The sequence below is a fragment of the Rutidosis leptorrhynchoides genome, chromosome 4, assembly GCF_046630445.1.
Source record: "Rutidosis leptorrhynchoides isolate AG116_Rl617_1_P2 chromosome 4, CSIRO_AGI_Rlap_v1, whole genome shotgun sequence".
In the NCBI taxonomy this organism is placed as follows: Eukaryota; Viridiplantae; Streptophyta; class Magnoliopsida; order Asterales; family Asteraceae; genus Rutidosis; species Rutidosis leptorrhynchoides.
This window is the reverse complement of record NC_092336.1, coordinates 175,231,810-175,249,679: the sequence shown is the minus strand read 5'-3', so window position 1 is coordinate 175,249,679 and position 17,870 is coordinate 175,231,810. Positions and strand designations below refer to the sequence as shown.

Below are 17,870 nucleotides of genomic sequence, written 5' to 3'. Positions count from 1 at the left end.
ACTGATATGTCACCTGATTTATTTAAAATGGAAAGTACATCAAATGAAACATGTCCTAATCTATTGTGCCATAACTCAAAGGAACCACGTGTTTTACTTAAGTGAAGACTAGAGAGAAACGCCTTGTGACCTCGCTCTATTACATAAAGATCATCAACGCGCCTGCCAGTTGCTAGTATTGCCTTGTTGTGCCGGTTCTGAATGATAAACTGTTTATCAGATAACAAAATATCAACAGGGTTATCGGAGGTTAGCTTGCTAATAGACAATAGATTTTTAGTAAGATAAGGAACCACAAGAACGTCTAAGAGATGAATATCTTTAGAAATTGATGAGGATCCCATATGTGTAATGGGCAAAGTGTCACCGTTACCAACAGTAACACGTTCGTTACCTGTATAAGGAGCAGTATGGTCAAGGTTGGAAGAAGAGGGTGTCATGTGAGCAGATGCGCCCGAGTCCACATACCAATCTGGAGAATTATTTGTGACATGACACTTAGCCTGAAAGGCATGTGCTAAGTTAGCATCGATGGATGGGGAACGTTGAGCATAAGTAGCGAGCTCGGGACATTGACTAGCGTAGTGACCATCCGTGCGACAAAGTTGACAAAGGGGTGGACGACGACCACGTCCACGACCATTAAATTGGCCACGCCCACATCCACGAGATCCACGAAAATTCTGACCACGATTGCTAGAATAGCCACGGTGAGAAGTAGTCTGTTGAACAGAAAAAGCAGCAGGTGGCAAAACAGTAGGCTGGACCGCTTGAAGAAATAGCTCATGCCCTTCAGCCCGCGATAACAGGTCCTGAAAAGAAGGTCGTGGTGTAAGCAAACACTGCGTGGTAGAGAATGTTTCAAACGATCCACCAAGGCCACACAAAAACCAATGATTTTTGTCGAGATCATTTACGGGGTGACCAATAGCGGCTAGCTGATCGCATATGGTTTTAAATTTTTGACTATATTCGGACACCTTAGAAGTGCCTTTTTGAAGCAGACGAAGAGAATCACGTAAGGTGTGCATACGTTCAATAGAACTGTGGCTATAGTGATTTTCTAATGCTACCCAAACTTCTCGTGAAGAAGTTAAGCCAAGAATCACTGCCATCGATTCTTCAGAAAGCTAGGCCTGAATAATAAATAATGCCCTTTGATCAGCCGATTGCCAGGCTGTGAAGGTTGGATTGGGAGCTACAGAACCATCAGAGACGATGGTGGGTTCAGGTTTAGGGATTGTACCGTTAACATGCCCAAGAAGGTTTTGATATGTGAGGAGGGGAACGATTTGGTGTCGCCAGAGGAGGTAATTTGTTGAAGATAATTTAATCGTGAGCATATGAATGACGGTGTTTAGTGGCAAGGTGCCATCGGTGAGGGAGGATGAAGAGGCAGATGCAACCATGATGATGTAGAAAAGAGAAATCGTAAGAAAAACTGAAGGGGATTAATAGCTGTCGTCTGATACCATGTAAGGCTGTTGAAATCCACACCTTGTGGTAATTCTATTAATGATGTATATATAGTACATGTATATCGACATATTGGAGATAAATACAAATAACAACTAAACCTATAAACAAGGAATAATAATAGATACAGATATACTTGATCATTATCATATTTTATAGGTAATAAATGGGCTGGATCACTCTTTATAATATATATGTTGTGTTTTCCTTGAGCTCCTTTGGATTATAGGCCTTGTGCGATGGCACACTTAGCACGTGCTCGAATCTGCCTCTGAAAATACCAAACACATTATAGAATTGACGTTCATAATGGAACAATAATAAATCGGGACTCTAATCACGTTTATACTCCAATTCAAATTTTTGCAGGGACGGTTTGAATCCGTTTGAGCGTTTATATAACCTTTAATGGTTTGATCATTTATTTACTCGTAAAATTAACTCTAAACTCGGTTATTGAACAAATCATCGTTACAGCAGTACAGCACGATTGTTTGACCCACTTTTAATCATCCAAATCTAAAATCCTTGTTCAGGTACGTTTATAACATCTTCATATAGTTTTATCCATAACAATTTTACTTATAACATCAACATAAACTTGTTACAAACAGTGGCGAGTCTAAGAGTATACCCGTGGAGTCATGAGACACTACTAGTTTGAAAATTTTTAATAGAAAATATCATTTAAATTGTATAGGACACCACTAAATTTAACTGCAGGACCCCGTATATTTTCAAATTTATAGCTTTTCTTCTAAATTGTTTAGGACACCACTAAATTTAACAACTCGGACACTATATATTATTAGAGCTCTAAGTTTTTTGAAAGTAAATTACCACTAAAATAACATTCAAATATGATTAGTAGTGAAAAAAAATTTCAGGACCCCATCCGTTGTAATCATAGAATCGCCACTGGTTACAAAACGACCCGGTTGATGCCTTTCGCACTCGCTATCTACACATGTATCCTATTACATGCGTTCACTCTGCTAGTATATAATACATATTGACAAATACGTCCATTCGAACCCAAATGAACCAAATCAGGTCTATGCTTGATTAATTATCACATCTTTTGTCCAACTGCCTTGAAAAACAATCAAAATGTATAGCTGTCTTTTTTTTGTTCTTTGAAAGGCATATAGTTGGTTTTCCTCCACATTAAACAATTAAAAGATAATTGAAGTGGTTGGACTTTAACACACCCTTTTTATCCTCACACACCTATTTTAACCTTTTACTCTTCTAATAATACTTCATTTCTTTAAATTGGTGTGTGAAGATAAAAAAAAAGTGTGTGTGAGAATCATCCACTTTTACTTGACCTCCCCTCAAGTATCTAACAATATTATATTACTACTTTATAGACACAAAAAAGACTAAAACTTGGTTTAATCCCTACTGGTCAACTAAAAAGCTGCAACCATAGCTTAAGATCTGCTTCACCACCATGTGCAAAAGCTCTCCAATTGTCATGTTGTAACCCACCTTAGATCTTGAATAAAACTTGCATCCCACCCAACCATGTTGGATCTTCAACAACACTTGATCCCTTTACACATATTTCATGCTTGATTGTATTGAATAAATATTGGAACAATACTGTTACTCAAAAGCTTCATCTATGGTGTCCTGTTTTCATGGTTTTCGCGGTTTCTGCGTTGTTTTAGTCCTCTCGGTTATATCATCTATCTCTTTACTCTACTGGTCCCACTCATCGGTTTCTTTTTACTTTCGAGAACAACGATTGGATCTTGGAACAGGAATGGGAATGGTATTGAGCCCGAACCGCCCAATTGATCTCTTAACGTTCCCAATGGCATGGAACCATCTTTCGTTTTCTTCCAACCCGCCTCAACAACTACTAAAAATCGCACTTTTTGTCAAGAAATGGCCCGATAGGAACCACGCAGGCGGGCTAGAGCGACACGCTTTGACACTCAACCTTGCTTTAGCTAAAAGAGGTCATGAGCTTCACATATTTACCGCTTCCTCTTCTAACTTTTCGTTCCCAAAATACCCTTTCGAGAATTTACATTTCCATCTTTCAAAACCGACTATTGCCGGTTATCTTGACCAAGCACTTGTTTGGAACCAATTGCAAGCTCAAAACACCACGGAGAGACCCTTTGATGTGGTTCACACCGAAAGTGTAAGCCTAATGCATACTCGATCAAAAAACGTTACAAATTTGGCGGTTTCTTGGCATGGGATTGCGTACGAGTCGATACATTCTGATATCATTCAAGAGCTCCTACGAGCACCAAACGAAACCAAGTCTAACCAGTTGACCGAAAGAAATATAAAAGTAGTCGAAGAGATAAAATTCTTCAAAAAATACGCACACCATGTTGCGACAAGCGATCACGTTGGAGACATACTTAAAAGGATTTACATGATTCCGGATAATCGAGTTCATGTTATACTCAATGGTGTCGACGAAGATGTTTTCAAGCCAGATTACGAAAAAGGTCAAGACTTTAGGTCAAACTTTGGAATCTCGCCGTCGAAATCATTGATTATAGGAATGGCAGGTAGACTCGTTAAGGATAAAGGGCACCCGTTAATGTTCGAAGCTCTAAAACAAATATTTACCGAAAATTCAACGCTTAAGGAAACCGTAATGGTTTTAGTAGCCGGAGATGGTCCATGGGGTGCTAGATACAAGGATCTCGGACCAAACTTGCTCGTTTTGGGTCCATTACAACCGACTCAACTCGCTAAATTCTACAAAGCGATTGACATTTTTGTGAACCCGACTCTACGAGCACAAGGTTTGGATCACACGTTACTGGAAGCGGTTCTTACGGGGAAACCGTTGATGGCTACAAAGCTTGCTAGCATTACTGGGTCGGTGATCATCGGGAACGAACACGGGTACACGTTTTCGCCGACCGTCGAATCGCTAAAAAAATGTATTTATGAGGTTTGGGAAGATGGGAGAGGAGTATTGGAACAGAAAGGTAAAGTTGCTAGAGAAAGGGGTATAAAACTTTTTACTGCAACAAAAATGGCAGATGCATATGAAAGACTATTTCTATGCATCTCAAATGGTAAAAAGAATCAAGATTACTGCAAATATTAGACAATTAAGATAGTGATGTGCACATTATTTATAGACAGGGTAATATGATAGCATGGTTTTTTTTGCTAAGATGCAGAACAAAGTTTTTAATTATGTAGAAACTTTAGATATCATATACCATAAGTCCCAAGAATGTCAATACAGAAAGATATAGTAACACAAGAAGTGTAGCTTATTCGCTACGATGCATAACATAGTTTTTATATAGATAAAAACCTTGGAAAACATATACCAAAAGTTCTGATATGTTAATATGCTAGGGTAACCAAAGAAGAAAATTTAAGAAAGGTAACTTAACATATGTGTGCCGATGAAGAGAATACTGCTTATATATCAACAAAAACTTCAAACTTCTATAAAGACGTGATGAACTTCCTGAAAAATCAACATAACATGCACCGTGGTTATTATAAGGAACTAATTTTACAAAAAACTACCAGTCTTGACCAAAAAACCATTTGCACCCACCCAACCGACCCATTTTGCTACCTCCACTTTTAAACATGCAACTAGGTGAATACCTTGGTTAATAGCCGGAAGATTCATGTTGTTGCCTATAAGGGAATTGTCTTAATAATAGAGCGATCCTGCACCAAAAAATATTGCTTAAAACACTATCATAGATACATCGGAGCAGGTAACAATTGACGTTAAATATAGCATCATAACTAACCTTCCCACCAAAAATGATTAGGATCATCTTTCCCGTCCGATTTTTTGAACTAAATACACAAATATAATAAAACAAACTTTATTTTAATCGAATGGGCTTAAATTGCTTCATAACAATAGCAAATTGACAAATGTACTCACTTTGGAATATGAATGTGAATTCGGTTTACTTGAGGAACACACGTACATATCTTCTTGTCCACCGTAGTATAAAGATGAACTTAGGGGAGAAGGATCGGGTCTTTGTTCAAAAGGCCATCTGTCCTTATTCATTGTACTACTATTAGCACTTGCGGTATTTTTAGCTTCATTCTCCGCTGCTCAAATATTGATTGTTAATCGCTTTATTAATTAGTTTGGTAACATTCGGAACCTAATACTAAATAATTAGGGTAATCTTTAGTTCATATAAAGTTTAAACGGTTCCTAACGCTTGTTAATTACACTAATCTTGAAAACTACAATCCTTGTAAATTCAGAAACTTTATTTCTCAAGAATCTCAGTTCTTAACAACGAAAATGAATTAAATTACCATATAACATGGTTACAAATAATCAAGATGCCATATAACCATGAGTGTGGTGGTTGAATGGTTAAGACCCTGGCTTTCCATAGTGGAGGTCAAGGGTTCGATTCCAGGCACCCACAGTTATCCACTCATGGCCACGGAAGTTCGCCTGCAATGACTCCGGGCTGCTCGCGTAGCTAGTAGTCGCCCTGGGATTAGTCAAGTTGACCGTTTGAATACCCAGGTTAAAAAAAAAAATAATCAAGATGCCAACCTGAAGTTCCATGAGTAATAGTCCACACCTGGCTCTCCGATTTCTCTTTTTGCATAGCTCCATTGAAGTGCGAAGAATTCGTGTTTCTTGCAAGTACCTAGACATATAGAAAAACAAACAAAGTTCACAACTTTTTCTTGAAAAGCAAAGACCCACAGTCATAGGCGGAAACATAGTGGGGGGCGGACGCCCCCAGTGGATTTGAAATTTTCATGTATAAAATTTTGGATTTTCATATTTTCTACATTTTTTTTTGAACGTCGATTTTTTGGCATCAGTAGATCATTTATTTCAACGACCCTCATCATTTGCACGTAACACACACGTTCGGGCGGAAACCCGAACCCGATCGACGGTACCCGGGAACACATCCATTCGGGCAGTGGTCCGGGTAGAGGTCCGTGAACGAATCACGTAAAACCTCCCTATAGGGTCAATATATACTACCATTATTGGTGTTCAATTGTTTTAAAGAAAATCATGTCGTTCCTAAGGATCGAACCCATGACTTCTCCCCCTATCCCATGACACAAAGTACATGGAGAACCGTTGGACTATGCCCGCAAGTTCCATATTTTCTACATTTTGCCCCCAAAACTCCATATTTTGCTGAAAGCCTACATATTTTGCCAAAAACTTGCATATTTTGCCAAAAAACTTGAATATTTTACCCAAAGCCTCCATATTTTGGCCCGACCCAAAAGCCCATGAACCAAAAAAAATTTCGACCCGGTTGAAAAAAATTCCAGTTGAGCTGCCCACAGACCCATTACAACTATTATACACACCTATGTCCTAATTGTAAAGACTTGATGGGCCACCCAGTACCAACTAACAACATGTTGGTACAAAGTTCACAACTTTAAGTTCTCTTGATCATATTACATACAATTTTATAATTATGCATTAAAGGAATGTGATCAATTCAGTTAAGAACTTAATCACATGAGCTAATTATTGTTATAGCTATAATTCAAATATCATTATATGCTTAAGTTAACATTATTGAACAATTCATATGTAAAACACTCTATAATAAGGTTCAAGAGAATCATAAAATAAACCCCAAAATCAGAAAAAGAAAACAAAACAAAACAAAACCCAATAATAAAACTAAAGATTATTAATTGGTTGAAAATATTAAATAAAACCCATTAGAAAAAATAAATAAATAAATAATACCGTTGATGGAGGTGGGAAAATTGAAGAAAAAATTCCCGTGGATGATGATTGTATGTCATCGTCACCAAAAAGTTCAGCAGTTAGTGATGACCGGAGCATCGACGGTTCCGGTGACGTCGACGGTGATGAAGGTGGTTGAATCTTGTTTTCCATTGTGAATGTAAATGAGAGTGTAAAGAAATTTGTTTGTTTGTTATAATGAGGAAAAAAAGGTTTTTATATAAAATGGAAAAACGGAGGATTGAAAAACCGGTGGATAAGATTTCTTAAATAGAGACAAAATAAAAGTACAAAAGATGTGAAAACAGAGCACGTGGATATGATTCATATTCATATTCATATTTTATTTCATACTTCGTATATACAAATGATGATGATGAGTTTTAATATATACAAACGAATGATGATGATGAATTTTAATATATACAGTTCCATCAAATACACATCTTTCATTGACTTGATTTGATTAGATTCATCGACATATAACGTTAATTAAAACAATGGTAGAAGCATTAGAAAATTAAAGAGTTGATGCTATTCAATAACTATATACTTGTTTTTTTTCGATAATAGAGGTCATATACCCAGTAAACTATTATTGTAGACTACATACTTTCAAAAAATATGTTAATATAAAACAATATAACTTATTAACCTGCTACCATCCGTTATTCATCAAACTTGTACAGTAACATCATCTTCGTCTTGTACAGTAACGTCATCTTCATCAAGCTTGAAACCTGAAATCTGAATTTAATTGAGACACTTTCATTCTATTATTCCTTCACGAAATTTGTAGCAAATCAATCACTTGACCTTCGTCAGTCATAATCATATTCTGAAACAATAAACAAGCTTCGAATTAGATTCGAATTGGATTAATTCCAATTCGTTTGACTTTTTGCTTTAAGCCTTTGACTTCGAAATTAGCAATATGTGATGAAGTTAAATATGACATGTTGCTTCATATAGTTTCATTGAGTGATTATGAATCAGTACACATGTTTGAATCATCATGATTTTCGCTAAATCATCCCGGGGACCTCAACGCTTGGATGATGAACTCGAACAAAGAAGTCGAATTACATCATCTTAGATTTGCTGTTGCTAATCTATTATGATGATTCACGAAGGTTCGTGTGATGTTAAGAAACTAAGATCTGATCTCAAATTGTTGTTAGTCTATTTCATCTTCACCTTTTTAACACCCGTTAGCTTCAGGACTGCATACGCAACAACGAACAAACCACACGGACTGTAAGTGCAATGTTTTAAATTTAAAAAATGACATATAATCAGTTTAACTGGTGTAACAGGCAACTGGTCACTTTTTGTTTACATTAGCACACTTTTTCAAAGTACACAACCTACAATAGTATATTTATGAGTATATAGCCTAGTAGCCTACATTGGATAAATAAAAGTATATATAGCTAATGAGTAGCATTAACCCAAAATTAAAATTAAACTCTCATGAACTCATAAAAATCGATTATCCAAAACACGTGTAATTAAAAATAAAATTCATATGTATTACGCACGTGTTGTCATACTTCGGGTTTTATTATTTTACCTACTATGATATTAAAACCTTGAATTAGCTTGTTGTTTATACATATTTTCAGCTAGCGATCACAAGTATAAGTACAAGCTTCAAACCCTTAGCGGTGCGTTGCTGATTGAATTTTTCCCTCCAGACTAAAGTCCGTGCAGACCCGGATCACGATCTGGAATCGTGGGGTGGTTTAAGTAAATCTCCGGATCCAAACTATGAGTTGGTCCGTCTAGCGGTTTGCTGCTATTGCCTTGAATCCTAAAGAGATATTCAACTATGTGAGAGATAAAATGTGTTTCCTGTCAAAGTCCAAGTGTTCAAAACGTGATGACTCATGTGTCATATTTATAGGCGTTGAGAGCTTCTAAGAAGCTTCTAGAAGGTTCTGAAACATGTGTGATATCACTACATATATATATATATATATATATATATATATATATATATATATATATATATATATATATACATACATACATACATACATACATATATATATATATGGTCGCGATATCGATTTTCAACTTCATGGGTTTGAGATGATTTGAAGACTTTTGATTCAAAATTAAGTTAAAATGATGATTTGAAAGGAGTCTTTATTGGTAGGGATGGCAAAAAAGCCCGAACCCGACGGGGAAAACCGAAACCCGACATAATTGGGTCGGGTCTGGTCCGGGTCTACGGGTCTCGGGCCGGGTATGGGATTGATTTTCAAAAAATATTCGGGTTCGGGTTCGGGTCTGGGTTTAAATAAAGACCCGTTTACCCGGCCCGTTTACCCGCATAATAATAATAATAATAATAATAATAATAATAATAATAATAATAATAATAATAATAATAATAATAATAATAATAATAATAATAATAATAATAATAATAATAATAATAATAATAATAATAATAATAATAATAATAATAATAATAATAATTAAAAATGAATAATAACAAAAATTAAATTAAAAAATATGTTGATTACAAGGTCAATATAAATTTATATATTTATTTATCATATATCAACTTCACATTTTCATCTGCATTCAAATCAAGAATCTGATTTATGAAAATATTTAAAAATTAATAGTAATAATAATTGGAAATAGAAAATAATATATACTGTACAAATATACACATATAAATAAAGCATATAATTTACAGAGTTATTGTGATGCCCCGTACAAAACCATCGTGTACGAATCATCAACAACAGGATTATTACAAGGTCAAATACTATATGCGGTTCCAAAAGAAGTTTGCATTCATGAATAAAGGTGATGTCTAGTACAACAGCGGAAGCAAGCAACCTTAAGCACCTGAGAAAAACATGCTTAAAAACGTCAACACAAAGGTTGGTGAGCTATAGTTTAAGTATAACAGTATGTAAGGTAGGCCACGAGATTTCAGTGCTTCAACAGCGTTTCAAAACAGTATGTAAAGTATATGTTTAATCGTGGGCACTTGGTAACTAACTTAACGTTTATAACCCCCTAAAAGTACACTTGGCGAGTGCGTATGTTTACGAAGTATTAAACACCCGTTAAATGCTAGCGCTACTAGCCCGAGTGGGGATGTCAAACCCTATGGATTCATATCTAAGATTCGCGTTCACCGATTCAAAGACCGATGACTAAACGTTACCGAGCTAAGGGGAAAGTTTATGCCGTTGTATAACCCACACATGTGGCGACCCGACCAAAATCGTCATTGACGGCGTCGCTAACTGAGGTCCCGAAACGTGGTCGTAGTCCCTATATGAGACTCGTTTGACCAAAATTATGTCGCATTCATTTGAAACGTACAAGACTTGCAAAGTTTAGTTTACAAACAATTCGACAACAAGTTTAAGTTTGCAAAAGTATAAATTATGAATGAGGTAACTTGCGACATAATTAGTTTAAAATCACGGTTGCTATAAATAGCGTAAGTATGTAAACAATATGTTTGAATCCAAAGGTGCTATCACTAGCGTATGTATGTATGTATGCTTGACCCCAAGCAAGAAATCAGAGTGTATGCATGCATGCTTGACTCCAAGCAAGTATGAGTGTACGCGGAAGCATGTATCAAATAGCCAAGTATGAACCTGAGAAACATATAGAAAACTGTCAACGAAAAACGTTGGTGAAATCATAGGTGTTTTAGTAAACGTTGTATTTGAACCACAAGATTTAGTATAAGATGATTATCAAAATCATTTGCATTCCAAGAGTATTGTTCGCGAGCACCCAATTATCAAGACTTAACGTTTCCTTCCATAGAACCCCATCACAATAGTGTTAGAACATACACTGTTTCTCGAAAATATATTTCATCCGTAGACGGTAGCGAACCGTCCGTAATGAGGGTTTGTCAAACCCGTATGGCCACACAATATAAGTTCTCGCTTACACCCTGCAAGTGTAACTAATGATAATCGAATTGAGGATTTTTGTTCTAACTCGCTGTGGAATGTTTGTTTTCCTTGTACTTGTGTTCAAAGTATAAAAGTAAGTAGTACAAAATGTAATAAAGTATATGTTTCTCAGCCCACAATTTAAAAGTATAAAAAGTTGTTGAAAAGGTGGGACTATGATCTCACCTCGAGTGCACGAGTATAAATGTACTTCACAAAGTAAACGTGTGCATGAAAGTTGCTTAGCCTTGACCTAAACAAATAAGTTGTATCAATTAACCGGTTACGACACAAGGTCGGGTGAAATGTGTTCAATTAGTCCTATGGCTCGTTACGACTCGATTAAATATAGCATGTGAATCAATTTGTCAAGTTTCATACAAGAATCACGTATAAAAGCATGTTAGAACGATTGCATAAAAGTTTGGTTAAGTTTGACTAAAAGTCAAACTTTTTCAAAGTCAACGAAAAAGTCAACACGTTCGGATCGGGTCCCGGACTATTTTTCTATGCTAGTTATTCATATACAAGTATATTAGAACAAGTTTCATGTGAATCGGAGGTCGATAGCTAGTCAAACATTTCACGTGAAAAGGGACATAATGAGCAGAATCTGGCCAGGCCAGTTCGCGCGCCGCGCGGGGATGGGGCGCGCCGCGCCACCATCTGGGCAGACCCTTTTCTGTTTTTCAAAGTATGCGCGAACCAAAACTCTTTCCAACCCAATTCTTGACCCGCAAACACCCAAAACATGTGTCTTATATCATCGGAAAGGTATTTTTACAAGGAATACAACTAAACACAATTCATCAATCACAAACATCATTTACAATAGCCGAAATCTCATTAAGTGATCAATAAAAGTCCATTTTCAAAGTTTCAAGTTCATCAATCGCATTTTAAGTTTCGGGAATCCAATTCACACATATGATATGCCGTTTTGAAGGTAATGAAGCATACATTACTACTAAACACTAACAATTAACATTTCATGGCATTCAAGCATCAAAAGTTCATGTCAAGAACTATCAAACCCTAGTCAAACATCACAAAATCCTTAATCGGGTTTTTGAAGTTTTCTTAATCAACCTACACATCAAAATATAGCTAATGATACTAGTAACACAATTAAAACATGAATTTTAACAATTAAACAACTTTTAATCATCCAAAATCAAAGATTAAGCTAACCCACTTCAAAAGTTCAAACTAGTTACTCAAATCAACAAATCGAGCAAACAAAACATATATTCATGCTAGACACGAGCCATAGACACTAACTAACACAATTTCAAGTCAAAAACACGAATTTATAGAAATCTAGAGTTTTTAGAAAGTTACCCAAACTTGATGAAATTTGTATCAAAATGTAGAGGATGAAGAGAGGATCACGAAAATGTAATTTGTTTTGAAGTTTGCTTCCAATCCCGAATTTAGATGATGATTTTATGAAGTTGGGATTTGTGTTCAAAAATGAGAAGTAGAGAGAAAGGGAAGGATGAAGGTGGGTGGTGATAATGAATGGATGAGATGGGGTTTGACTAGTTGACCTAGTCACTAGTTAGGCCCCTTTGCAACTTTGGTCCCTCGAGTTTCAAAGCGGGTGCGGGAATTAACCAAACGAATATTTTAAAAACGCTCGTGTAAACGGGTGACGTTAAAATTAAATAACGAGGGATATTATTAAAAAAAAAAGACGGTGTTAAAATAAATTTAACGGAAAAACGCGGGATGTTACATTATCCACACCTCAAAAGAAATTTCGTCCCGAAATTTAGTTGGAAGTAGTAGTTGTTGAATCTTCCTCGAGATCTTGCGTTGTAAATTCTACGGATAAGTGAAGGTACGTCCTTGGGCATTTCAACGAACTTTGACGGTCGGGATTTTTACGTTGGATTGAAGTTTGGTTTCACGATTCATAATTTCAACCGGTTCTCCTAGGAAGTGGAGTGTACCATCGATAGCAAGCTCATTGAAGGGAATAGCAAGTTACGTCTTCAGGTTCTATGTAGGATGAACGGAGACTCAAATGAGTCGGAAAATCTAGATGACAAGCAACGGGTACAATACGCTCCATGGTTTCAAAAAGGATTAGTATATCGCGGATTTAGCATCCCTATGTTTCCCGAAACGGTTTACACCTCCTCAAGGTGCGACTTCTAACGTGACGCGGTTTCCCACATGGAACTCGAAAGGTTTACGTCTAACATTGGCAAGCTCTCTGGGCGACTACGAGTCGTGTTGGGTCTTTCTTGAATATGAATAAATTTTCTCAGTTGCTCATGAATAAACTCGGCCCCGGTGAATTGATCATCGTTTACTTTGTTCGACAAAAGAGAATGACGTTTCCGGTCACATGTGGTTTCAAAAGGTGTGACGTTAAGAATCGAATGATAACTATCGTGGTAAGAGATTCTGGTTAAAGGCAAGACTTTTCTCAAGTGGTTTGAAGTTGGTAACACAAATTCGTATTACGGTTTCCAAGGTTTGAATCGTATGTTTGTTCGGTCCGTCGGGTTTTGGATGGTACGCGGTAGTCATGTCTACACGTGGTCCCGAGGCTTTTTGTAAGGCACTCCGAAATCTAGAAGTGAAACGAGGATCTCGATCCGAAACAAAGTACATTCCGTAAGGTATATTTGAACAAGTTTGTTAGGACAAGTTTCTCAAGGAAATTCGCGTCGCGGAAGATTTATCGGTTTCCAAATACGTTCGTCGAGACTATTCACCCTCGAGGCGAATACTAGTATAACGTGAAGAGTCTCTCTCCATTGAGAATTTAAAATAAAAGATTTCCTGAACCAGAATTACGAGTGTAAGGCGAGAGAAGTTTCCGCCTCGATGCGAGCATAACGAGTAAATTGTAGTTAGTCAATAAGACTGTGCGAGGACGAGATAGTATACACGTGTAACATACGGTTGAAGTCGAAAGGAATCGGTAATTCATTCGGAATCATAAGTATAGTTCGATAAAAATCGAAGGTGTGTCCCCGGTATGGTTGTTATCGATATTCTCGGAGTTTTCAGATGTCCAACATGAATAGATGAAGTCATGTACATGGCACATGGTGGTGTTTAGGTTGATCGAGTCTAACCACCATCACGTGTCACTAGAACTTTGGTATGTCTTACCGTAATATAACTACGTTGATCGAGTGTAGTTATATTACGCTAACTCATACCTCCATTCCCACATCACTCCATAGATTCAAGTTCGTGTAACTGTGAAGATCTAGAATGAACAAAGTGTAACGACGTCTCAAACGTGACTCGTATTAAATCGAAAGAATTTCTGCAACTCTAAGGAAGCGTTCCCCGAGGGAAGTGTATAAATGATTGTTCACGTCAATGCGGTTCGAGTCAGACAATAATGTATTTAGGTATGAAAAGAGTAACGAGTCATGATAACGAGTAGTACGCAACCGTAGTGATAAATAGTGATGACGATACTCATCTAGAGTGGTGGTGGTAACTTTACAACACTTGTGTATAGTAAGCTGAGACGGGGTGGATAACAACCAAGGAGTCAGAATTCCCGAACTAGAGTGACTAACAACGTCGTGGTCATCCGTACGCGTATAAACCTTGAATTCACGTGTATTACCAAAAAGTGGCGGAATACGAGTTCGTATGATGAAGGTTGGGTACCATTAAAAAGTTTGCCTAAGAATGATTCAAGTATAATGCACAAGTATTCAAGTAAGTGCTATCTATAGCAAATGTATGTCAGAATGCAATGGCTAACTATCCGGTTGTAGTCTAGATTCACTAATGCGTCCTAACGACTCTGTCAGATACACTAATGCATATCCTAGTTCCCTACAACCAACGCTCTGATACCATCTGTGGCGACCCGACCAAAATCGTCATTGACGGCGTCGCTAACTGAGGTCCTGAAACGTGGTCGTAGTCCCTATATGAGACTCGTTTGACCAAAATTATGTCGCATTCATTTGAAACGTACAAGACTTGCAAAGTTTAGTTTACAAACAATTCGACAACAAGTTTAAGTTTGCAAAAGTATAAATTATAAATGAGGTAACTTGCGACATAATTAGTTTAAAATCGCGGTTGCTATAAATAGCGTAAGTATGTAAACAATATGTTTGAATCCAAAGGTGCTATCACTAGCGTATGTATGTATGTATGCTTGACCCCAAGCAAGAAATCAGAGTGTATGCATGCATGCTTGACTCCAAGCAAGTATGAGTGTACGCGGAAGCATGTATCAAATAGCCAAGTATGAACCTGAGAAACATATAGAAAACTGTCAACGAAAAACGTTGGTGAAATCATAGGTGTTTTAGTAAACGTTGTATTTGAACCACAAGATTTAGTATAAGATGATTATCAAAATCATTTGCATTCCAAGAGTATTGTTAGCGAGCACCCAATTATCAAGACTTAACGTTTCCTTCCATAGAACCCCATCACAATAGTGTTAGAACATACACTGTTTCTCGAAAATATATTTCATCCGTAGACGGTAGCGAACCGTCCGTAATGAGGATTTGTCAAACCCGTATGGCCACACAATATAAGTTCTCGCTTACACCCTGCAAGTGTAACTAATGATAATCGAATTGAGGATTTTTGTTCTAACTCACTGTGGAATGTTTGTTTTCCTTGTACTTATGTTCAAAGTATAAAAGTAAGTAGTACAAAATGTAACAAAGTATATGTTTCTCAGCCCACAATTTAAAAGTATAAAAAGTTGTTGAAAAGGTGGGACTATGATCTCACCTCGAGTGCACGAGTATAAATGTACTTCACAAAGTAAACGTGTGCATGAAAGTTGCTTAGCCTTGACCTAAACAAATAAGTTGTATCAATTAACCGGTTACGACACAAGGTCGGGTGAAATGTGTTCAATTAGTCCTATGGCTCATTACGACTCGATTAAATATAGCATGTGAATCAATTTGTCAAGTTTCATACAAGAATCACGTATAAAAGCATGTTAGAACGATTGCATAAAAGTTTGGTTAAGTTTGACTAAAAGTCAAACTTGGTCAAAGTCAACGAAAAAGTCAACACGTTCGGGTCGGGTCCCGGACTATTTTTCTATGCTAGTTATTCATATACAAGTATATTAGAACAAGTTTCATGTGAATCGGAGGTCGATAGCTAGTCAAACATTTCACGTGAAAAGGGACATAATGAGCAGAATCTGGCCAGGCCAGTTCGCGCGCCGCGCGGGGATGGGGCGTGCCGCGCCACCATCTGGGCAGACCCTTTTCTGTTTTTCAAAGTATGCGCGAACCAAAACTCTTTCCAACCCAATTCTTGACCCGCAAACACCCAAAACATGTGTCTTATATCATCGGAAAGGTATTTTTACAAGGAATACAACTAAACACAATTCATCAATCACAAACATCATTTACAATAGCCGAAATCTCATTAAGTGATCAATAAAAGTCCATTTTCAAAGTTTCAAGTTCATCAATCGCATTTTAAGTTTCGGGAATCCAATTCACACATATGATATGCCGTTTTGAAGGTAATGAAGCATACATTACTACTAAACACTAACAATTAACATTTCATGGCATTCAAGTATCAAAAGTTCATGTCAAGAACTATCAAACCCTAGTCAAACATCACAAAATCCTTAATCGGGTTTTTGAAGTTTTCTTAATCAACCTACACATCAAAATGTAGCTAATGATACTAGTAACACAATTAAAACATGAATTTTAACAATTAAACAACTTTTAATCATCCAAAATCAAAGATTAAGCTAACCCACTTCAAAAGTTCAAACTAGTTACTCAAATCAACAAATCGAGCAAACAAAACATATATTCATGCTAGACACGAGCCATAGACACTAACTAACACAATTTCAAGTCAAAAAAACGAATTTATAGAAATCTAGAGTTTTTAGAAAGTTACCCAAACTTGATGAAATTTGTATCAAAATGTAGAGGATGAAGAGAGGATCACGAAAATGTAATTTGTTTTGAAGTTTGCTTCCAATCCCGAATTTAGATGATGATTTTATGAAGTTGGGGTTTGTGTTCAAAAATGAGAAGTAGAGAGAAAGGGAAGGATGAAGGTGGGTGGTGATAATGAATGGATGAGATGGGGTTTGACTAGTTGACCTAGTCACTAGTTAGGCCCCTTTGCAACTTTGGTCCCTCGAGTTTCAAAGCGGGTGCGGGAATTAACCAAACGAATATTTTAAAAACGCTCGTGTAAACGGGTGACGTTAAAATTAAATAACGAGGGATATTATTAAAAAAAAAAGACGGTGTTAAAATAAATTTAACGGAAAAACGCGGGATGTTACATTATCCACACCTCAAAAGAAATTTCGTCCCGAAATTTAGTTGGAAGTAGTAGTTGTTGAATCTTCCTCGAGATCTTGCGTTGTAAATTCTACGGATAAGTGAAGGTACGTCCTTGGGCATTTCAACGAACTTCGACGGTCGGGATTTTTACGTTGGATTGAAGTTTGGTTTCACGATTCATAATTTCAACCGGTTCTCCTAGGAAGTGGAGTGTACCATCGATAGCAAGCTCATTGAAGGGAATAGCAAGTTACGTCTTCAGGTTCTATGTAGGATGAACGGAGACTCAAATGAGTCGGAAAATCTAGATGACAAGCAACGGGTACAATACGCTCCATGGTTTCAAAAAGGATTAGTATATCGCGGATTTAGCATCCCTATGTTTCCCGAAACGGTTTACACCTCCTCAAGGTGCGACTTCTA

At 36.9% G+C, this 17,870-nt stretch overlaps 2 protein-coding genes across 2 annotated transcripts; one reads left to right on the top strand and one right to left on the bottom strand.

Moving 5' to 3' along the window:
* Positions 1 to 3,106: 3,106 nt before the first annotated feature.
* On the top strand, positions 3,107 to 4,567 carry LOC139841236 (uncharacterized). The gene has a single exon (XM_071831463.1). The coding sequence runs from the start codon at positions 3,107 to 3,109 to the stop codon at positions 4,565 to 4,567; it is 1,461 nt and encodes a 486-aa protein (XP_071687564.1).
* A 118-nt stretch (positions 4,568 to 4,685) lies between these two features.
* On the bottom strand, positions 4,686 to 7,425 carry LOC139844991 (uncharacterized). The gene is made up of 6 exons (XM_071835212.1): positions 7,205 to 7,425; positions 6,023 to 6,119; positions 5,381 to 5,556; positions 5,241 to 5,289; positions 5,089 to 5,154; positions 4,686 to 4,942 (listed from the first exon to the last, which is right to left on the bottom strand). Exons 1-5 carry the CDS (start codon positions 7,355 to 7,357, stop codon positions 5,138 to 5,140), a joined length of 492 nt encoding a protein of 163 aa, XP_071691313.1. The 5' UTR covers positions 7,358 to 7,425; the 3' UTR covers positions 4,686 to 4,942; positions 5,089 to 5,137.
* Positions 7,426 to 17,870: the final 10,445 nt, after the last annotated feature.

Bases quoted from the DNA above. Each gene is read 5' to 3' on its own strand.
- LOC139841236 (XM_071831463.1), top strand. From the start codon at position 3,107: ATGGTGTCCTGTTTTCATGGTTTTCGCGGTTTCTGCGTTGTTTTAGTC.
- LOC139844991 (XM_071835212.1), bottom strand. From the start codon at position 7,357: ATGGAAAACAAGATTCAACCACCTTCATCACCGTCGACGTCACCGGAA. The intron at 5,557-6,022 runs GTTGGCATCTTG...ATATTTGAGCAG, and splicing joins TATTACTCATGGAACTTCAG to CGGAGAATGAAGCTAAAAAT. The intron at 5,290-5,380 runs GTGAGTACATTT...TTGTGTATTTAG, and splicing joins ATTCACATTCATATTCCAAA to TTCAAAAAATCGGACGGGAA.